We start from the raw sequence: 23,940 nt of genomic DNA, 5'->3' as shown, positions 1-23,940 counted from the left end.
CTAGCATACTGGCCACCGTGATCCTGAGCAACTTCAGCGACCTCCTAACTGACCTCATCACCCCCTTCGCCATAAACTCCTAAAACTTCTTACTCATAGGTGACCTCAACTTCCATGTTGATGACCCCACAGAGTCCAACATCACAGACCTACTAGACAGCCTACAAAATATCAGCTTCACTCAGCTTGTGAACCGGCCCACACATGCCACGGGACACACCCTGTACCTCATCTTTACCTTCAGCGACAAAATCAAGGTCACCGCTCACATGGATGGACCACTTTATCATACACTTCAACATCTCGAATGCACCCACCAAACCGACAGAGAGGCTACGCACCCCAGCCCCAGATGGAAGAATGTGACCGAAGTCTCATGGGTCAACACCCTCAAGTTCCACCCCCCAATCTTCTCCAACAACACTAACAGAAACACAGATTGTTTCAAACGCTGGGTCTCCACCAGAGCCAACATCCTTGCACGCCTCAAAAACGTCAACCCGAAGAGGACAAACAAACAAGCGAGCTGGTACACCGGCGTACTCAGAGAGTCCAAGAGATTATGCAAACAGTTAAAGAGAAAATGGAGAACCTCACAAGCGCCCGCTTCCAGGAATGCCTCTAAGGCCTCAAAGGATCTACCACTATGATCTGAAAGAGACCAAGAAGAAAGCTGTGGCCCAGAGGATTGAAGACATCAACAAACACAAACAACATACCCTACCGACCTCCTCTCATCTCAGACTTCCACCACCAAGGGCACCCCACTCACTGAGTGGACCCTGTTGACCAATAAAGACACAGCAGCTATAATGACATCCATTTACTTGGGGTCTCCCGCAGACCCATGTCGCCTCCTCTTCTTCAATCTAGGGAGATCCACGATAAGAACAGCACTTAAAACCATCAACAACTCAATTGCTAAAGCCACTTTCCTGAATGCCTGAAAACACAAAAAAATCATCCCACTCCTCAAGAAACCGTCCTCTGTCCCTGAAGTTCTCAACAAGCTTGTGAAGCCCTTGTTGAAGAAATCAAGTTTAGATAAAGCTGAATTAAAGAGGCCCATCGCGAGCCTACCATTCTTAGCCAAGGTGATCGAAAAGGCCATGAATCAACAGTTGGTCGAGTTCGTAGAGAAACATCATCTACTGGATGAATCACAATTTGGCTTTCGAAGATATCATGGCACTGAAACCGACTTAATCAAGGCTGCAGATGACATCAAGGCAATTCGAGACCAAGGAGGGACAGCAGTACTTGTACTGTTAGACCTATCGGCGGCCTTCGACACGGTCGACCATAAGATCTTGGTCGACCGTGTCGAAAAGATGGGCATTCACCATTCAGCGAGAAACCTGATTGCATCTTTCCTGGCCGATAGATCACAGGCAGTCACCCTGAGCCCATATCAATCCGCCAAGCTGTCATTACCGTGTGGGGTTCTTCAAGGCTCATCCCTAAGTCCGACACTATTTAATATCTATGTGTCGGACCTTGCTAATGTCATCAAAGCATATGGGATGAGCGTAACCTCTTACGCTGATGACACCCAACTGGTTTTGGCCATTAAAGACAATGGACTTGAGGTGGCAGACCGTTTTCAACACAGAATTATTGCAATCGGAGAGTGGATGGCATCTAATTGCCTTAAGCTTAACTCCGATAAGATGGAGGTGCTTATCTTTGGACCCCTTCGACCAGAGTGGTCAACAACCTGGTGGCCATCAGCCATGGGAGATCCCCCTAGGCCAGCTCTCAAGGTTAGGAACTTGGGAGTAACTTTCGATGTGAATTTAAATTTTGTGGCTCATGCGAATAAGGTAGCGGCAACAGCCCATCACAAATTAAGGCTAATCAGGAAAATCATTCAGTTTTTGCCTGAGACCGCCGCCAAAACACTGATTAGCTCCTTAGTGTTATCATCTCTTCATTATTGCAATGGTCTGTTTTTAAATGCCCAAGTCAGGATAACGATCAAGCTTCAGTCAGTACAGAATGCAGCAGCACGGCTGCTTTCTGGAACACCCAAGTTTTCGCCGATATCAGATACCATCAAGAAATACCATTGGCTAACGATCCGTAATCGGATCAAATTTAAATCGCTTTGCATAGTATACAAAGCACTGCATGACCAAGGCCCATACTTTTTTAAGGATCAGCTGATACCTTACAAACCGGCCAGACAGCTTCGATCGGCCACTCTGAACCAACTAGTGGTCCCTCGATCTAAAACAGTTTCGTGGGGAGATCTTCGCTTCTCAGTCGCGGCATCTAAATTATGGAACACTTTGCCACAGAACATCAAGATGTCCTCTTCACTTCCGCAGTTTCGTAAAGGATTAAAGACTTGGCTTTTTGATCAGTAACTTAAGACAATTTCATTATGAGCCTCCAGGGAAAACTAGGGAATTATTCAGCGTTGAGACGCCTACGGGTATTCGTTCGCACTTAACAAATTGCAAAAATAAATAAATAAACAACTACTGACCCCTCTCCCTAGTCCCCTTCCCAGTCAAAGTCATAGAAAAGTCAACCAACCATCAGCTCTCCCAACACCTTGAACTTTAGAAACTCCTGGACATCTCACAATCACGTTTATGCAGCAATCACTGCACCGAGATGGCCCTCATTGCAATATCAGATGACATTCACGCCATACTAGATCGAGGCCAAACTGTGACACTCATCCTCCTCGACCTATCCGCCACCTTTGACACAGTCTCCCACCACACATTGATCTCTAAACTCACGGAACTGGAATCCAAGGACTAGCTCTGAAGTGGATTGCCTCCTTCCTGATCGGAAGAATGCAAAGGGTCAACCGTTCACCTCAGAATCCAAGGACCTCCTCTGCGGGGTTCCGCAAGGCTCCTCACTCAGCCCTAATCTCTTCAACGTATATATCACTCTTCTAGCAAGCATTATTCAGGCCCACAAAATCAAAATCATCTCATATGCCGACGACACTCCAACTAATTCTATCCCTCACTGAAGTCACCAACACCACCAAAAGTAACTTCAAAATGTGCATGACCAACTCGATGAGAGCAAATTACCTCACACTTAAGGCTAACAAGACTTAAGTGCTGATTTTCAGGAACAAAAGCTCACCCTGGGACTCCACCTGGTGGCCCACAGAACTAGGACCCACTCTCACGCTCTCCGACCATGCCTAAAACCTGGGCATTATCTTGGACACCAACCTCACCATGAGACATCAAATCAACGTTGTTACCTCTGCCTGCTTTCACATCCTACGAGTGCTCTGAAAAATCATCAAATAGCTCCCCTAGACACCAGAAAGACCGTCACCCAGGTCCTCATCACAAGCAGACTGAACTACAGCAACACCCTCTACTATGGCATTTTTGCAGGCCTGCTACACAAGCTGCAAACCATCCAAAACGCATTTGCAACCTTCCTCGCTGCACTCACATCAAGCCTCACCTCTGAGAACTACATTGGCTCCCCATTCAGAAACAAAGCCAGTTCAAGATGCTCACCCACACCTACAGAGCATTATGCAACCTGGACCCCACCTACCAGAGCCTACTCTTCTACCAACCAACCAGGAACCTACGCTCTGCATCACTCGCGTTCACCCGCCCTGCTGAATCCATAGAAGCAAAACAGGAGGCAGGGCATTCTCCTACCTAGCAGGTAAATCCTGGAACAACCTTCACTAGCACATCAGGGAACCCACACCACGTATGGAATTCCGCAAGAACCTGAAACCTGACTGTTCACCTGAACCTACATGCAGAGCCTGCAGCTACTCTGCGCCTGGACACCCTCACGGGTGATAAGTTCACGCTCTACAAATCCATGTAACAGTACATTACTAAAAAGACACAAGAGCCCCTAGTTATCTACTGAAGAGACATGGAAAGCACCTACTTATCGACTAAAGAGACGGGGAAGCACCTAGTTATCTACTAAAGAGACGGGGAAGCACCTAGTCAGCTACTAAACTAACTAAAGAGACAGGGAAAGCACCTAGTTATCTACTAAAGTGACGAGGAGGCACCTAGTTATCTACTAGAGATGCACGGAAAGCACCTAATTATCAACTGAAGAGACGGGGAAGCACCTAGTTATCTAATAGAGAGGCACGGAAAGCACCTAGGTATGTACTGAAGAGACAGGGAAGCACCTAGTTATCTACTAGAGATGCACGGAAAGCACCTAGTTATCTACTAAAGAGACGGGAAGCACCTAGTTAGCTACTAAACTAACTAAAGAGGCAGGGAAAGCACCTAGTTATCTACTAAAGTGACGAGGAGGCACCTAGTTATCTACTAGAGATGCACGGAAAGCACCTAATTATCAACTGAAGAGACGGGGAAGCACCTAGTTATCTACTAAAGAGACGGGGAAGCACCTAGTTATCTACTAAAGTGACGAGGAGGCACCTAGTTATCTACTAGAGATGCACGGAAAGCACCTAATTATCAACTGAAGAGATGGGGAAGCACCTAGTTATCTAATAGAGAGGCATGGAAAGCACCTAGGTATGTACTGAAGAGACAGGGAAGCACCTAGTTAGCTACTAAACTAACTAAAGAGACAGGGAAAGCACCTAGTTATCTACTGAAGTGACGAGGAGGCACCTAGTTATCTACTAAAGAGACACAGAAAGCACCAAGTTATCTACTAGAGATGCACGGAAAGCACCTAGTTATCTACTAAAGAGACGGGGAAGCACCTAGTTATCTACTAGAGATGCACGGAAAGCACCTAGTTATCTACTAAAGTGACGAGGAGGCACCTAGTTATCTACTAGAGATGCACGGAAAGCACCTAATTATCAACTGAAGAGACGGGGAAGCACCTAGTTATCTACTAGAGATGCACGGAAAGCACCTAGTTGTCTACTAAAGAGACGGTGAAGCACCTAGTTATCTAATAGAGAGGCATGGAAAGCGCCTAGTTATCTACTGACAATTTGAACCCGTGTTTTCAAGTTTGTCGGAAATACATAAAAATGGTATCAGTGAACCGCAAATGATCCATTTAGTATATCCTAGTGTTTTCGCCACGCTACAAGTAAGAGCACTCCTGTTATGAACACATTTCTGATCTACCCATGGCATCCATCTTAGATCGTGGCCGCCATTTTGTGGTTCCTTGCCCTCACATATGCAATAGCCTCTGATCATTTCATTCACTTCACTTTGATTAAAGACACGTAGCCTTAGCCGGAGATTCACCTCTTACATGACACGTGCACCTTAAACCAGATCACGCTGAAGCTGCATGACTCGACAAAGGCTGCCTCCTCTGCCCGAGGCCAGCCCACCTGAACTGGTTTTCCTGTCCATTGTACCTGATCATGATTAGGCGGCCGAAGCCGGTAGCCTTGCCCATTTACAACCTACAAACATCTCTTATCCCGCTTTTCTATCTTCTGCACCTGGCTCTGCTCCTTTCCTTCTGGGCCTTTATTAGGGGGAGGTAACGAACTTTATGATGAGGCGGTCCGGCTCTTGAATGCAATATTGACAAGGGATTGTGATGGACTGGTGGGAACCCCTCTTCGTGATGTTTGGTATCAGATATTATCGACAGTTCCTGTGTAACGCCAAATATTTATTGTTTAGAGACACAAAAGGTTTGGGAATGTACCGACATGTGAAATATTTGCCTAGAGCACAATTTTTGGTATATAAGGAGCAACCCTCAATGTACAAATCGAACAGTCTCCTGAATTCTGCCCGTGTGTAGATTCTGTGACTTCTGTGTCCCTGCAGTAATAAACCTTTGGTCTTTGACGCCACCATCGAGAAGCCCGTGTTTCTGTTCATTTGTGCACCAAGGCAGGTGGGACTCCGGGGTCTTTGGGTGTTGTACCCTGACACCTCTGGACGGAACCAAAAAGTCCAGAACTCCAATTGGCGCCCAACGTGGGGCGACGTCATTCGGTACCGGTCCAAAAGCCTGAAGAGTTCGAGAAGCTTCGTGTGAAGATTCCTGAGGGAGGCGCCCCACTTCATCGATCCCGGCATATCGCAAAAGTGGCCCTGAAGTTCTCTTCCACGAGGGTTCCCGTTCAGGACGGCTGCAGTGGGCCGTTGCCTTGACCGTCGCCCTGTCTTGGACCCGAAGTGGTGCAGTCCTTAGTACAGCGAAACGTGACGGGTTTCTCCTTGGTGACGTCTTCCGTGACTCAGTTAAGTATTTAGTGATAGCTAGCTGGTTACTTTTGTGAGGATTGTTAAAAATCCTTGATCGGTTCTTGGTTTGGTTTGGTTTTGTAAGATTATCTTTGGTTGTTCTAATTACGATAATCTATTTGGTTCAGTTTTGGGTATCGATACATCAGTTCGTTTTTGGTAGGCCTAAGTTCTTGGTTCAAGTGCACAATTTGTTCCGTGTTTGTTTGTTTTGTGTTCCGGACTGAAAATGGTAAGTCGGAAAATGTTGTCTTGTTTTAGTTGCAACAGTGACTCACAATTAGAGGATTCCTGTCTGGTTCCTCCGATTGGGACTCCCCTATATGACCTATATTGTAAGTATGGTGTGGGTCCTATAACTTATAATGAGATATGGGTCCGTTATTGTAAGAAGGATGGTGTCCTTAGTTGGCCACTGCATGGTAGTTTTGAACAAGAGATTCTCGACAATTTAGAAGCGAAATTGTTTAGGAAGAAAGCCCGGCCGGCAATGTTTGACTCTTTTCGTTATTGGCGGAAAGAATCCAAACAGAGAGAAATGAAAAGGTTGAAAAAAGAGCAAAAAGAACTAGAAGAGTTAACTCTAGAGCAAGCGACTAAACAGTTGCAGGCTGACGAGTATGAGAAAGCCATAGATGTAGCCATTAGAGAGCATAACTTAGCGATTGACAAGTGCTATCCTGCCTTGCCATCGAAAATGGCTAAGATATTGGAGGATACCGAAAACGACCCTCTGCTATCTTATCTGTTACGGTCGCCTCCACCGTACGCACAAGGTGCTGCGGCTCCACTTATACCGAATGTTCAATTGCCGGTTGCTGGACAACCTGGTGTCCTTGTTCCTCAGAATCAAGTTCCTATACCTCCTGTGGTGAATGTAAATGTTCCTACAGCTCCTCCTCTTCCCGCACTGCCCGCTCCTATACCTACCACTGTACCTATTGGTCCTCAAACTATTTTCCTCGATACTCCTACTGTTTCGTCATCTATTCCTACCTCTACTGCATTCTCTATGTCTGCGAGTGTACTAACTCCACTTTCTGTTCGTCGAAGAATCACTGATTCTGTTACTAATATGCTGTCGCCTATATATAAAACCTTGATTAAGACTCCTACTCCTGACTCTGTTCAGAGACGGAGTCAGCTTCCAAGTACTGAGGAACGGGGAGTTTTAGACTCCACGGCTCTCAGATGGATTACAAAAGTTAGAAGATATAGTACGAGAGATGTGTTAGAGACATTTATGCAATGGGGAGAGCCAACGCAGCGATACGTCTTCGACGAGATGTGCTCGTTGTTGCGTGAGGAAATAGAAGAAGACGATGTCGAATCAGATTTGGAAGATTTAATTAAAGTTCAAAAAGAGTTTGCTGCTGGAATGATAGTGGGCGATAATATAAAGGAAGCGATGGAACTCATTTTGAGTTTTAGGATTGATCCATCTCTTCGTTCCCCGAGAGATTTAGAGAAAGGTAAAATGAAGCCAAGTCGCCAATATCCTATGAGGGAGGTTCCTCCAATTTGGCGCGAAGCAGTACAACGTGATGATAATGCGGGTATTGCAGCTGCTCCAGCACAGTTCCAAAGAGTATGGATACATATTCCGTGGAAGCGAGCAGAAGTGTTAGCAGTGAAACAGGCCTTGCCAGATCCACGTAAGAATCCAGCCGGATATTACAAGGAATTAACACAGACAGTTGAGGCTTGTATAATGAACTTAGCTGACATTGATATGTTATTTGGCAATGTAGTTCCACAACCAGTGTGGGCTAAAATTCGTAGAGAGGATCATCAGGCTGCTTTAGGTGGTGATTGGGCAGCTATCACTGCAGCAGATGCTCAACAAACAGGTGGTGCGAAACCCGAACCCCTAATTGCTAATCTTCCTGGCAGAATAATAGATTTAATGAAGACTCTGATGCCAGCATTGCGTGTTAATTGGGATAAATTATCCGCATGCAAGCAGAAGAAAGACGAAAGTGTCTCCGACTTCTTCACGAGGTTCGAAGAGACTTTTGTAGACCATAGTGGTCAGGATATGAGCACAGAAGGGGGACAGAGATTGTTTGTCGATAAATTTGTGCATAATTTGTTACCCGAATTATGCAATAAATTGAAAGACTCAGAAAGTGCGTGGGCTGTATCTACGACAGCGCAAATACTTGCGACTGCACAGTACTATGAAAATAGGGATAAAGAGGAAAAGGAGAAATCAGAGAAGAAAACGAAAGATTTAAAGACTAAAGTTCTTTTACAGCAGGCGTATCCGCCTCGCACGAATCAGACTAATATGCAACAGAATTCGTATCAAAAGACAGATTATAATCCGACCAGGCCTCAATACCAGTGGAATCAGTGAGCGTACTGTAAGAAAGAGGGTCACTATAAAAATGATTGTCAGATTTTAGCGCAAAATAATGCGGCAGCAGCTCAGAGAGGTCGTGGTGGTTTTGCACAGAATTCTAGAGGTCGGGGACGAGGTGCTATGCCTCCACAAACGAATGATCGTCCTTCTAATCACTTTGATCAACGAAATGTACAGTCAGCTCAACAGAATAGATCTCAGCAATATCTTGTTGAGGATTATTGTGAAGTTGAAGAGGGATTTCAACAAAATGGGTACTAGGACAGCCATGGACAGAGAGAGGGAGTAGTATCAGTTCCAGTGGATCAGAGTGGGCCTTATGTCGCAGTAGCAACATCAGGTGTAGTCGAACCGTTTCTGTTGGATACTGGTGCCGCAAAAAGTTCTATCATGCATGCGAAACTCCCTGGCGCACCTTTGTCTGGCTCAACAAATGTTTCCGTAGGTTTTTCAGGCGCCCCTGTGTACAACCCGATATCTGGTCCTTTGTCTATTTCTGTTGGACCGTGTCAATTGAAAGCACCCTTAATTTTGACGACAGGTTGTAATGAAAATCTGCTTGGTTTAGATTTGTTAAAACGACTATATGCGACATTGTACTGTTCTCCGGAAGGAGTACAGCTTACTTTGGGTAAAAGACTCACCTCTCCGATGTACTTGTCAATGGACAAACTCCCGCCGGAGCTACGTTCACTCCCTGATTCTCTTTGGGCGACTGGTCCCAATGATGTAGGTCTACTAGAGATTCCACCGTATGTAGTAACTTTGAAAGCGAATGTGAAATTTCCAAGAATTCCTCAATATAAAATATCGAATGAAGGTGAGCGTGCACTCTTATTGATTGTGCAAGATTTGATTACAAAAGGTGTGGTTGAAGAAACGCGAGGAAATGTTTGTAATAGTCCTGTATTGCCGATCTTGAAACGAACTGATCCTACAAAGCCTCCAGTCTATAGGTTTGTCATAGACCTTAGAGAAGTTAATAAGATTGTAATTCCGCAGTTTCCTGTAGTGCCAGACATTACTGCCTTGCTAACATTGATTCCCGCTACAGCCAATTGGTTCTCAGTCATCGACTTGAAGAATGCCTTTTTCAGCATTCCGATAGCCGAGGAAAGCAGAGATATTTTTGGCTTCTGTTTAGGAGGTCGCAGTTTCAGATTTAAACGCGCTCCACAAGGCTACTGTGAAAGTCCATCTATTTACAGTCAAGCTTTAAAAAGCCAGTTAGATTCTTTTGTCCTTCCTCCAGGTTCTGCCCTAGTACAGTACGTAGACGATCTTTTGGTGGCTGCCGATGACAAGGAAACTTGCAAGGCAGCTACAATTTCACTATTGCATCATTTGTCTAATTTGAATCATAAGGTATCACCTTCCAAAATGCAATATTGCTGCCAAGAAGTAACCTACTTAGGTCATCTCTTGTCAAAGGAGGGAAGGAAGTTGACCCCAGAAAGAATAAAAGCAATTACGCAGATGAGTGTTCCACGCACACAGAGGGAAGTACGTGCCTTTCTAGGTATTACCTCTTACTGTAGGCAATGGATCCCAAATTTTTCACTTTTAGCAAAGCCATTGGTAGCTTTGACTGGGAAAAATGTTCCGAGTCCGGTGCCATGGTCTGATGAATGTCAAGAGAGTTTTACTGAATTACGAAAAGCTTTGTGTTCAGCTCCTGTATTGGGCACACCTGATTACAGTAAGCCATTCACGCTCTACGTTCACGAAAGAGAAGGTTGCGCGTTGAGTGTCTTGACACAGAAGTTTGGTGATAAACAACGCCCTTGTGCGTATTTCTCATCAACATTAGATCCGGTAGCTAGAGCATTGCCTAGTTGTTTGAGGGCTACAGCGGCAGCTGCAGCTTCCATTCGACAATCTGCTGGTTTGGTGATGAACAATATGCTAGTGGTCATGGTTCCTCATGCAGTGGACACACTCATGAACCGAACGAAGACACAACACCTTACTAGTGCGAGATTATCTGGTTACGAGCTGACGTTATTAGCGAGTCATATTCAGATCAAAAGATGCAATGTATTGAACCCAGCAACATTGTTGCCGACTGATCAAGAGTCGAGTGATTCTGAGCCACATGACTGTTATTTCAAAACGGAGGAAGAGACAAAAGGTCGTATCGACTTGAGAGATACTCCTCTATCCGACCCAGATGGTACGCTGTATGTGGACGGGTCATGTTTTAAATTGGAGAATGGTGATGTGACTGCTGCCTACGCGGTAACGACTTTGAAGACGATTGTGGAGACTGCAAGAGTGAGTCAGAATTCTGCCCAAGCTGCAGAGTTAATAGCTCTTACGAGAGCGTGTGTTTTAGCTGAGGGAAAGAGAGTGAATGTGTTTACAGATAGTCAGTACGCATTTGGCGTGGCCCATAGTTTTGGCCGGTTGTGGAGAGAAAGGGGTTTCATTACGTCCCATGGGACTAAGATTCAACATGGTCAGCTAGTTAACGACTTGTTAGAATCTCTAACCTTACCGACTGAAGTTGCGATTGTGAAGTGCAGTGCTCATAAAGCAATCACGGATGATGTTGGTCGGGGAAATGCCTTTGCTGATGAAACCGCTAAACAGACAGCTAGAGACATGATGAGTAGAATGTATGTTGCTACGTCTGCAAGATGGATTGCTGAGTCTGGAATGTGTGAGGACACAATGGAAAGTGTGAAAGAGATTCAGAAAGAAGCGACTGAGGAAGAGAAACGCGTATGGAGAGAAAGTACGGGCAAATTGGACTCGAATGGATGTTGGATCGATTTGACAGAACAGCAGCGTTGGATGTTGCCTGATGCGTATGTGCTTGCAGTAGTGACGATGGCGCATGGAGTGGCGCACATAAGTTCTAAAGGGATATGTAAGATGTTAGCTCCGGTTTGGAAGAATGAGGGAATCAGTAAGTGTGCAGAGAGAGTGGTGAAAAATTGTATGGTGTGCTTGATGCATAATCCTGGCAAGGGAACTCCAACTCCAGCTGGTCATTTTGCTCCTCCTTCCTGTCCCTTTGAAGTAATACAGTTAGACTTCATTCACATGGAACGCTGCAACAATTTAAAATACGTCCTGGTGGTAGTTTGTGCTTTTTCCAGGTGGATAGAAGCATACCCACTAAAGGACAACACTGCTTTATCAACTGCCAAAATTCTTCTCAAAGAATTTTTCCCTAGGTATGGAATGCCACGGATTGTATGGTCAGATAACGGAAGTGAGTTTATAGGGAAAGTTATGCAGAGTGTGTGTGCTGGTCTAGGATTGAAACAAAAATTTCATAGTGCGAACCATCCCCAGTCTGCTGGTTTAGTCGAGGGTTACAATGGCACCCTCAAGCTTAAAATAGCCAAAATTCAAGCATCCACAGGTTTGGCTTGGCCAGACGCACTTCCTTTGGCCTTGTTATCAACGAGAGCAACAGTGCATTCTAGAATAGGGCTTTCTCCATATGAGATTGTATTTGGCCGCCCGGCAAATGTCTGGGGTGTGCCAAGGCCTAAACAATTCTGCTCCATTGAATATCCTATGTTGATAGACTATCTTTATGACTTGACTGCTAAATTAAGTCTTATTCATCAACAGGTTTTTGATGCTTTGCCAAAGCCTCCGGAGAGTCCAGGGCATCAACTGAAACCGGGTGACTTCATAGTGGTCCGGAACTTCGCGAGGACAAAGAATCTTCAGCCTCGCTACATCGGCCCCTTCCAAATCCTGCTGGCAACGAGGACAGCTGTACGTGTTGCTGGCCGGAAGAACTGGATCCACGCTTCTCACGTAAAGCGTGTTCCACTGCCGCTGCCCTACGACGACTGGGTGAAGAAGGGAATTGGTGCCTCCGAATCTGAAATAACTCCAAAATTTGTCCCTTTCAGCGATGCCGATTTGATTTCTGACACTTTGAAACGTGACTCTCCTCTTGAAAAGACTACTTTGAACATTGAACATTTGTCTCCAGCATCAGAAGAAACTTTGCCATCTGCGAACGTAAACTCTGCAACAGCTGCTAGTGATACACTATTTTCCGATCAAACAGTACCAGCAAAGAAAAGATACAACCTTAGAAGCCATAAAACGAACTAATAAAGCAGGCAACTGCATATTGTGATTTTGATATTTATATACATTGGACTTTTTTGCTTTTCAGCCAGGAAGTTTGCTATTGTTTATTGTTTTTAATAAATTGCCTTGCCGTCTGGGTAGCCGTAGGGTCGTGGCTGTGTGCCTAGTTTGAATTTGCAGGGGTCTGACACAAGGTCGATCTTTCTGTTAGTACTGGGAACTCCCAGGGCTGACAGAGGCATTTTCATCTACGTACACATCATCAGTGGTCGCGAGCGGATTGTAGAAGATGGAACTTCCTGCGCTGCAACGAGAAAATGTGATTTACGTTCGCAGAAACAGACTAAATAGAATTCTTCATAGCAAATGTTTCTTGATGCAATGTGCCATTACATTTTTGATTGTTTTAGCAACATTGGTGGGTGGAATTGTCTTTAGCATAAATTTGATTTTTGTGCCAGTATCTACAGTACCTCCCCTTGATCCAGCTGTTTCTACTGTTTCTTCTATACACTCTTTTCACTCGTTTCCGGAACATGAGCAAGCTCGACGCTCAGAATTCATTAATAATACTTTTGTACAGCTCTTGCACCAACACCAACTGGTAGTTAACACGACAGACTGTTGGGTGTGTGGCTTGATACCTCACACTATGGATAAAGGTATTCCCTATTTGGTTTTACCTTACAGCTATAATGGATCATTTCAGGCCTTCCAAACCATCTTTGCTTATGCTCTTGAAACCTATCCTCCACGTCCACCACGCTCCACTAAATATAACTCTGCCAACAAAGCTTTAGTCCAGGGAATTATTGACATGATCAAAGACGTCAATAATACTCCATCTTACCCTAGAGACGAATTGCGAGTATATTTAAGTTGGAATACTTCAGAGTATCGCCTTAGTTTAGGAGAAAGCAAGCGTAAAAGCTCAACTCCAATCTGGGTCGTACCTCACCGAGGTCAGGTCTGTTTGCAAGGTAATGGGAGAAATCCGAGAGCTCAGCTAGGGAGGAGTGAGTGCGTAGAGACTTATGTGTTTCCGGCTAACTCTTCCCCTGCCTTCCTTACTGCCAGGGGTACCTACTTCATCTGTCGAGACAGAGCTTATACATGGTTGCCTGCTGACTTTTCAGGTTCATGTTATATTGCTCGATTGTTGCCTCCGACATACACTGCTTCACCGGATTACCACAGAATAAGAGTAGCTAGAGGTGTTTTCAGTAAGGAAGATACCGCTGGTCAGGAAGCTGGAGACTTCTTCAAAGGCTTCCTTCCGTTCTGGGGGCCTATGGCCAATAGTAGAAACATACGTCAGCTAACACGGGTAGTTGAATCTACTATTACCGAAACTGCGGGTGCCCTTAGCAATCTGACAGCTGAGCTTCAGGCGGATAGGCTCATGACATTGCAGAACCGTATGGTTCTAGATGTTATACTTGCAGATCGAGGTGGGGTATGCAGAATGATCCAATCGAGCTGCTGTGTCTTTATTCCTAATAATGCTCCAACAGTTTACGAGGCGATCTCTAAGTTACACAAGATTTCGGACTCCATACATGTAGATGAGGGAAACTGGTCCTTTATGGAGTGGGTTTGGACTCTGATCTCAGCGTGGGGATGGAAGGTTCTAATGGTCATTGGTGTCATCCTAATATTCCTATTCTCATGTTGTCTGATTACCCAGTGTGGTCCTGCTCTGTGTAGTCTTTGTGCTACGACTTGTCTCAGAAAACCACCTGCATTTGGAGAAAAGACACGAGAAAGGATGATGATACAACAACATGTCACTGACCTGATGAGCATAGAACTAGATTCAGACATAGATTGAGTAATTGCCTATGTAAGGGCAAAAGGAGGGTCTGAGGTTCCGTGACGGTTCCGTGACAATTTGAACCCGTGTTTTCAAGTTTGTCGGAAATACATAAAAATGGTATCAGTGAACCGCAAATGATCCATTTAGTATATCCTAGTGTTTTCGCCACGCTACAAGTAAGAGCACTCCTGTTATGAACACATTTCTGATCTACCCATGGCATCCATCTTAGATCGTGGCCGCCATTTTGTGGTTCCTTGCCCTCACATATGCAATAGCCTCTGATCATTTCATTCACTTCACTTTGATTAAAGACACGTAGCCTTAGCCGGAGATTCACCTCTTACATGACACGTGCACCTTAAACCAGATCACGCTGAAGCTGCATGACTCGACAAAGGCTGCCTCCTCTGCCCGAGGCCAGCCCACCTGAACTGGTTTTCCTGTCCATTGTACCTGATCATGATTAGGCGGCCGAAGCCGGTAGCCTTGCCCATTTACAACCTACAAACATCTCTTATCCCGCTTTTCTATCTTCTGCACCTGGCTCTGCTCCTTTCCTTCTGGGCCTTTATTAGGGGGAGGTAACGAACTTTATGATGAGGCGGTCCGGCTCTTGAATGCAATATTGACAAGGGATTGTGATGGACTGGTGGGAACCCCTCTTCGTGATGTTTGGTATCAGATATTATCGACAGTTCCTGTGTAACGCCAAATATTTATTGTTTAGAGACACAAAAGGTTTGGGAATGTACCGACATGTGAAATATTTGCCTAGAGCACAATTTTTGGTATATAAGGAGCAACCCTCAATGTACAAATCGAACAGTCTCCTGAATTCTGCCCGTGTGTAGATTCTGTGACTTCTGTGTCCCTGCAGTAATAAACCTTTGGTCTTTGACGCCACCATCGAGAAGCCCGTGTTTCTGTTCATTTGTGCACCAAGGCAGGTGGGACTCCGGGGTCTTTGGGTGTTGTACCCTGACACCTCTGGACGGAACCAAAAAGTCCAGAACTCCAAGAGATGCACGGAAAGCACCTAGTTATCTACTAAAGAGACGGGGAAGCACCTAGTTATCTACTAGAGATGCACGGAAAGCACCTAGTTATCTACTAAAGTGACGAGGAGGCACCTAGTTATCTACTAGAGATGCACGGAAAGCACCTAATTATCAACTGAAGAGACGGGGAAGCACCTAGTTATCTACTAGAGATGCACGGAAAGCACCTAGTTGTCTACTAAAGAGACGGTGAAGCACCTAGTTATCTAATAGAGAGGCATGGAAAGCGCCTAGTTATCTACTGAAGAGACGGTGAAGCACCTAGTTATCTAATAGAGAGGCATGGAAAGCACCTAGGTATGTACTGAAGAGACGGGGAAGCACCTAGTTATCTAATAGAGAGGCATGGAAAGCGCCTAGTTATCTACTGAAGAGACGGGGAAACACCTAGTTATCTAATAGAGAGGCACGGAAAGCACCTAGGTATGTACTGAAGAGACGGGGAAGCACCTAGTTATCTAATAGAGAGGCATGGAAAGCGCCTAGTTATCTACTGAAGAGACGGGGAAACACCTAGTTATCTACTAAAGGGACACGGAAAGCTAAGCTAACTTGAATGAATGGAGACACGGAAGGTATCTCAAACGTCACACAAGCTGAATTCCATGTTCTGAGGGAAAACCCAGTGTGTCACCTGCTGCTATTGTCCAGGTTCCAGTGTCAACCAGGCCTATTGAGAACAGTAATGACACAAGCAAACCTGTGCTCCAGACCCATCACACTCCCTGTGCAAACACAAACCCCTTATTTACACTACTTCGAACAACTGCTGAGAATGGATCTTTTCACCAGAAACCGAACACTCAGAGACAGCAGGTCAGAGGCTACTCACATCAAACATTCCAAGCCACAAATGCAGCTTGTTTGTTTGAGCCTGAAACTACACAGTTACAGCGATGCAAACACTTCCTAAGTGCCCCTAGAAAGGCAAGGAAAGATTTGAAAATGTAAAGACCACAAACCCCACATTCATTTGAAGTATCTCGAAAGGAGGCAAACTGATATATTCATTAAAAAGTCATCTTTAAAAAAAGAAAGATTATTTGAATATTAAATCAGAGCCTAGCTCGTCAAAACGACCAAAGGCAGGTTTAAACAAAAGAGGGGTTATTTTTCCTCTTTAAAGTGTGACTTTTTGGTGTCATTTTTTTAAAGTATTTCTTTCTTTCATGGGTTTTCTAGTTGAGCGTACAAAGGGTCCAACCAAAGAGCGGGGTAGAACGGGAATCAGACTATGTTATCTGCTTTTTTATAATTAAAATAATTGCCTTAGCTCACATGGTGTGATTATAATTATCCATTAATATGTTGTTCATATCTTTGAAAAATTCCATTTACATCACCGCATTCTACTAGAGTCCATACAGGGAATATATGTTTGAAGTCACAGTGAAATATTTAGACAAGAAGAGAGCACATTGAAAAGACAAATTGAAAAACGGTGTATGGCACAATAATTATCAAGGGCCCAGCCGGTCATACGTCACCAACATCTACAATATATGAAAAGTGTACTTCTTGAACACACAGAATTAGAGAATAAAATATCTGTACGTTGAATGATTTGTTGTTGCCCTAGCTAATATTTCGAATATGTTTCTTGACTGGGTAAGAAACCATATGGATTATAACGAACAAAACATGCACTGCTTTCTTTTCCCACAAAGGCAACCTTGTAGTTTCCGGGTTTTCCTTCCACGTACCTCAGCGTCGAAGATCTGCCGGTACACCTTCCCGCTGGGGACCACGTGCACTTCACCCACCGTCCCCATTTTCCTTGTTGCTGGATGGCCCCGCTTCGGATCACATGGTTAGCACGTTACCCCTGGAAGCCTGAAAGTGAAGGAATACAGCACATTTATTCTCAGCATCTCAGTGTGGTGACAGAGCACCTAAGTGTCAATGCCTTGTTGGACAGTATGTTTGGTACCTGCTGAAAACGCAGCCAGAGCTCCCAAAATGTCACAGCTAACAAAAGAAATGAGCAAGCGCACAAAGTAAAGTCAGGTATTCCTCTAAAATGGATGCCCTAAACTGTGGGTATAAGATCTAATGAACATCCACAGACCCAACCACGGTATCATCTTTCGTCGAGGTCCTCCTGCATGGAATTCTGCATTCCTCTATTTCATTTTGGACATAATCTTGAAATGTACTCACCACCTATGCCTGCCACTAAATACACCTCGTATTATAGAAATACTCATACTTCCATACATATTTGTGCATCAAGGGGCTCATTACAATGTGGTGTGGAAAGCTTCCTCCCGACAGTCGGAATCTCCTCGACTGTGTTGGAGCCTTCCGACTGACTCAGTCGGCTTACATTCCGACCGACAGGAATGTAAACCGCACGGTCATTCCAAATCGGTTCCGAGCGACAAGTGGAGTATTCGTGTCGGTCGGAACCGCATCGTACACCCATATGGACAGCATTTCTTCTCTTGGGATTACGATGTCGATTTCCAACAGCCTTTCCACATCAGCCAGCCTGATACGGAAAGGCTGTCAGAAAGTGAATTTGGGGGCCCCTGGCAGGGCCTCCTTGGCCCCGTGACCTACAGTTGATGGCCGAGGGGTACCTAAGAGACCCCCCTGTAGAAACCCTGCACTGTGTGGCAGGCACCGTGGGGTGTCCGCAAAAGGGTGCAGGGTTTTCCGCAAACACTCCATTTCCCCATAGGAACCTGTGTTACCTCCGGTTGTTGGGCGAAACACGAGTTCTCATAGGGAACAATGGGACTCCAACTGAACAGTGTTCGGCCGCATCGTAATCCGGCGATCGGAATGCAGACTGCAAGTCAGTTTGTACAGCTTACGAGTCGTTGTGAGGCGGAGGCTTTCGTTCCTACATCATAATGAGCCCCCAAGTGTATCCCTAGATTTAAAATTAAATTGGGCTTTGGATACCACTTTTTTAAAGGGCCCCTAGTACGGAGGAGTGGGCAGGAGCAGGTGGGTAATTCCTCTCATTTCAAACATCTCAAAATCCGACTCACTGAAAGTTCAAGGGTCTTGCGCAGCTCGGATGCTTTTAAAGATACCGCGTAGAACTTCTGCCAAACCAGCACTCAGGCAACTCCATTGGCTGCCAATACAACAAAGGGTCGATTTTAAGGCTATGACTATTGTCCATAAAGCCTTGACCAAGACAGGGCCTGGTCTAACTCAATCTCTGTTTTGTCCTTACCAAACCAATAGGACCCTTAGATCCAGTAGTAAGAACTTCCTGGCAGTCCCACGAATAAGGAGAACCCGCATTGGTGGCAGACGTTTTTCTGTCCAATCAGCCAAACTCTGGAACAACCTGCCGGACCCTATTCGGATGGAAGAGAACCACCTTAGGTTTAGAAAGATGCTAAAAACCTTCCTATTTCTGTAATCTCTCGGGTGATGAATTGGTACACTACAGCGCTGGGATGCCTCCGGGTAACCACGCGCTTTATAAATGAGTATTCATTCATTCATTGTTGAGAATCCCTTTGGCAAAACATGAAATCCAGTAAGAGTTTTTGGATTTAGATTGCTACTGCATTGGCAGAGACAATACACCTTCACACACACGCTCACTCCCATCTACAATTTACCTTGAACCATAACTCACTCTCAAGTTGATTCTGCATTTCTTGTTGGGTTATGTTTCACATAAGAAGAGGAACAACTAAGTCTATTCATTCACTACACACAAAATATTTCAAGGCACTACACATTAAGTCAACAATTGTCTCTCTCATTTACGTTACATGATGACATTTTAAATTGTCTATCCTTTCAAATGACAGTAATAATTGTTATGCAGAAAAAAATAAGTCACAACCTAGGCATATGGAGTTAACCAAATGGAACTATAGGGCTCCTGGAGTAGCTTGGGTGACTGTACAAGGATTATCCACTGTGTTTCCCTCTGCTGTAAAGGACAATACTTACTTAAAATAGACCACTAATGCTTTGACTTCAGAAACAGTAAGGATTTTAATGTGGTCAACCGGAATAGATGGATCAAGACCCTTGTCATCAACTTCAGTACAATTTAGCGAGAGTGAAACTGAGCCGGTGTGTCTTCATTGAATGTTCGATAGTCCCACAGATTGTGTCCTGATGAATGAGCGCCAGAGAGTGTGCAACCACTGATAAATGTGTAGAACTGTTGCCCTACGACATAGAGCCATCAATGTAATAACAGTAGTAAAGTGAGCTTTGTCGAACACCGCATGTAACTAAACCATAGCTTACACAGCTCACAGCCGACACCCTTGTGGCTTCCTACAGTCAATCCAACACAAACGGGGTGGTTGAGGGTGTCAAAAGGCCCTAAGAGATCGAAGTATATTAAGAGAGCTGCCTCACCCTGATCTGACGCCTCAAGTTATACTGTGAGGGGGGAGTGACATTGCCTCTCCATGGTCTCTACTTAAGACTATCACAACAAAATTACCTTTCCAATACAATTACTTCATGTATTACGCTGTGCACCTTACCTCATCAAAGTGCAAACTGTGTAAAGTAATTGAGTATTTAACATTTATTTTCACTTTATATTAAATAGAATATCAAAAGAATAATATAATAAAACTATAATCAACAGGTATGGTTAGTATTAGTGTTAGCATTAGGACGAGGATAATGATAGAAGTTATTTTAAATAATTTAAAATACACTATGGTAATTGATTACACGAATTTGAACTTAATATAATATAAATCAAATAAATATTTAAGAGTGTTTGGAAAAGTGGTTATACTTACAGTTTGGATTAGGGTTATTTTTTGATTTCCAAGTTCTTACACTATTTAATGTAGTTTATTTTGCTTTAATCGAAATAATAACTTTAAATAGTAATAAAAATTATTGGTCAGTGTAAGGATTAGATGTAGAATTAAGATAAACATACCATATTAGTTGGAAAACGAGCTTGACATGTAATTTAATTAAGTACTCTATTTAACATAGGTTATGATTAGGGCAATAGTTTCACAATCAATTTAATTTAACTTTTTAATTTATTTTACAACACTTCAACTAATGGACAAAAATGACCAAACTTCAATTGGAAATTTGTAGCATTAGGGTTGAACACAAGAAAATTAACTTGAATTGAATTTGACTCAATTTAGATGAATTACATATAATTATGCACAATAATTAGATATTTATCACAGGGGTAGAGTTATGGTTAGCAATGGGGATAAGGTAAGGGCACAATACTCAATTTATTAAAAATATAATTAATCATGAAATAATTGAACATTATTGCCACATGATAAGGTTAGGTTGAGAGTCGGGCATTAGCAACGAGGTAAATGTTATAAGAAGGAGATGTGGTCCAGATAAAAGTAAAAAATATGTTAAACCCCTGTGGAATGGTCAATGTGATAAAAGTGTTGTGTTAATGGCAGGAGAGGTAATAGCTTGTATGCTACTGTGAAGGAAAATGTGCCCATTTCAGCCTCTCTCTTCAGACAAAAATTAGGATTCAATACAATGCTGGAGTCAGATGGATGCGCTCGGCCCAGGATCTCAAATGCAAAGAGTGTGCTGGAAACTGGGTGACACTAGCAAAGAGCAGAGGGTCCATTGCACCTTTCTTTGCATGAGGAGTGATATGGATTTGCTTCAGAGTCAGGAACACTCACAACTGTCAACGAGGTGCTAACTGAGCTGACCAGCACAAGTACTACAGTGGACCAGGGCATGGCTGAGGACACGCGGTGTTTGGGGCCCAGATGATACCCGATCTCTCAATTGCTGTAACTCAACTAAACGCGAGATGTTTCTCCAGAATATTACAGGATATAGAGGTATGAATGATGGCTGGGGCGGAAGAACCAAACTACTGCAGAGTCACTAATAAAAGTTCAGAGTGCAGAACCTCTAGAGCGGAGTCAGGGGGCCCGGCATCTGTCTCGGAGAACTAAAATGATGTCAATTCAAGCCATATGGATGATTCAAATTAGGACCCCAGACCAGCATACGACCGAGTTTTGTATATAAGACTTCCATTGCGTGTTTTCCTTGATTCTTTCTGCTGCAATGACTGAAGAGCACAGCTCTCAATCACCATCTAAGTGTGTGTGTGTGTCTGTGTGTGTGTGTGTGTGTGTGTGTGTGTGGGTGTATATGTGTGTGTATATTCTCTGTCTTGTGTCAAATGTGCTTAATGCAGCCCCAAGGCTCTGGGCAGAAAAGCAGCACTGAAACGCAAGGTAAGAGGAAAAACAGGAAAGGAGGGACAGGGGTCATGGGTTAAGGGAGAAGCTTTAAGTACACATATTCAACCAAAGCGCTCCTGTCCCACTGGAAGACGGAGCAATGTTGCATTATGAGTAACTGGTCATAGGTGTCTAGTGAAGGGGACAAGAAGGTTGGAGAAGAGAAATGGCAAAGTGCGGCAGAAGAAATAAAGAGGTGAGTAGAGAGCAAAGAAGGAGGGAGGGGCCAAGACGGCGTAAGCTTCCAGAACCTCATCTTAGGTTGTCTAGGTGGCTGGTCTGTGAGAATGCCATGACTTAGGATCATACCTGGGTGTGTTCTGAAAACCAGGAAGGGCCCTGGCACCAAGACATCTAGCACCAGCTCCTTCCTGTGTCACGCTAAGATTCCACTTCGGACTCAGATGCTCCAGTGACAAGGACTCTTTTGTTGAACGTTGCTGGCCAATGGCTCTACAGTATATGCAAGTCTCTTCCTAACGGGGTGATGATTTAGACTACTTGGATATCACTACTGCACAAGAAGTATATTTCCTCCTCGAGTCAATGAAGATGTTGAAAGCATAGCTCTGTGTAGGGCCATAATTGAAAGGATGAACTCAACTATTTTCAACTCAAGCGTGTGTCACTTATTCATGTGATATGTGGGACATGGGCAATGACAGCCGAATATGATCATTCGAAATTGTTTATCCCACAGCCTCTTACATCAAAATACGAGGCAACCTGAGAGGTCCCAATCCAGCATCCTAGGTTTGGCAAAAGTAAAACTATTGGCCACCGCTTGCAATTATGTGATTGAGGCTGTATCTTTGAAAGACCGACAAGGAAAGGATGCCCCAATAGCAATGCATGTGTCCATGGTATGTAGAGAGATTTGGAATGAGAGCACTGGAGTTGGGAAAGGAATAATTGTTGCATCAGAGGTAATGATTTCAGGCACCCTGATAATTGCCCAGCCAAGTGATTGTCCTGTACGAACTATAGTAAGCTACAACACGCTGCCTGTGTCTACAGAACACCGAGTCTAGAAACAGGATTAGGGCTTGCAATGTGTCACTGTGTGAAATGTTGTTCTAAGAGTAAAGACTAAATTGGAGTGATGAACAGGAACTGATAATTACATCCTCCATCCAAAATGGGACACGTTCTGAAAACAGCCCAACTTTCAAATTTAGGTACCACACCTTTTAGTGTCGGCTTTCATTGACACAGATGCAAGAGTCACTATAGTGCAGGCTCAGACTGACTGTCTGAATGCCTAGACCAAAATGAAACACACAAATATGGAGATTTGTGCCTTCAGTGGGTCAAACTTGTCCCCCTGGAGAAGGATTTTGACCTCTCCATGGACTATGATGTGACTGCAGTAGGTGCAAAGATTCTGATCAACTGCGATACAGCACAGCCCCTTGAGCTGGTGCACTGGGCTTGCTAGGACCCAACAGACAAGCTGCAGGGCATCTTATAGGAGTATGCATTCCTGCTGTAAGGAGTGCTTGATTTAATAAAAATAGCAGGGCACAGCAAAATACCTGGCTGTCAAATACCAGGACTGCCTTGGCTGGTTTCAATCTCACACCATTCTTCACCATCCTACACTCTATCTCTTTTCCCCCTTGCATTCTCACTTTTTCACCATTTTCTGATTTTAATCATGCTTCTTATTACTCTTTTTTATGCCTCTGTCTTTCTCTTGGTCATAGTCCAATGATTAACAAGCATTGGCATAGCCAATAGGTCTCGCTTTTGGGACCTTATAAGTATTTAGTTATGCAGCACAATATCCTTGGTGCAACAACATCATGGCTAAACACTTCTCAGGCTCTGCTTTCTGGCCTCTTCGGGGCTGCGTTGAAATGCCTATAACCTCCCCTATGAACGACCTCAGAGTCTGAAGTTATAACACAGACCACTAAGTGAGTCCAACCGGGGAGGGAAAGGAAGGGAGCAGGAGGGAGGGAGATCTGTAAAGACAAAGAATACGCGATTTAGAAAACCCTCCCGTGTGTGCTAATCTAGCCCACCCACTTCTCTGTATCCCCTTAAATCAAAAGCCTCCTTAAAAGCTACACGCATACCTGTAAAGGAAAATACATAACAGACTGTTTCTTTAGGAGACACGGAGTGAGGCAGTGCCAGCGACGCTACCCAACTGTAGGGAAACAAACAGAGAGGCAACTTATGAAATCCCTAACCTAATGATGGCTACGCTATGCTACACACCTACCTAAAACCAGCAATGGAC

The 23,940-nt window shown here is 44.2% G+C and overlaps 1 protein-coding gene across 1 annotated transcript in view; it reads right to left on the bottom strand.

The window, feature by feature from the left end:
- The window catches only part of CCDC180 (coiled-coil domain containing 180), a 618,906-nt gene that overhangs the window by 556,470 nt on the left and 38,496 nt on the right, over positions 1-23,940 (bottom strand). Inside the window, exon 2 of the mRNA XM_086924739.1 lies at positions 17,187-17,316. Within this exon, the coding sequence (XP_086780865.1) occupies positions 17,187-17,255 (69 nt within the window). The 5' untranslated portion in view covers positions 17,256-17,316. The remainder of the gene's footprint in view (positions 1-17,186; positions 17,317-23,940) is intronic.

The sequence above is a fragment of the Lissotriton vulgaris genome, chromosome 5 (assembly GCF_964263255.1).
Source record: "Lissotriton vulgaris chromosome 5, aLisVul1.2, whole genome shotgun sequence".
Classification (NCBI taxonomy): Eukaryota; Metazoa; Chordata; class Amphibia; order Caudata; family Salamandridae; genus Lissotriton; species Lissotriton vulgaris.
The sequence above is the reverse complement of the archived record's forward strand: the minus strand, read 5'-3'. Positions and strand labels throughout refer to the sequence as shown.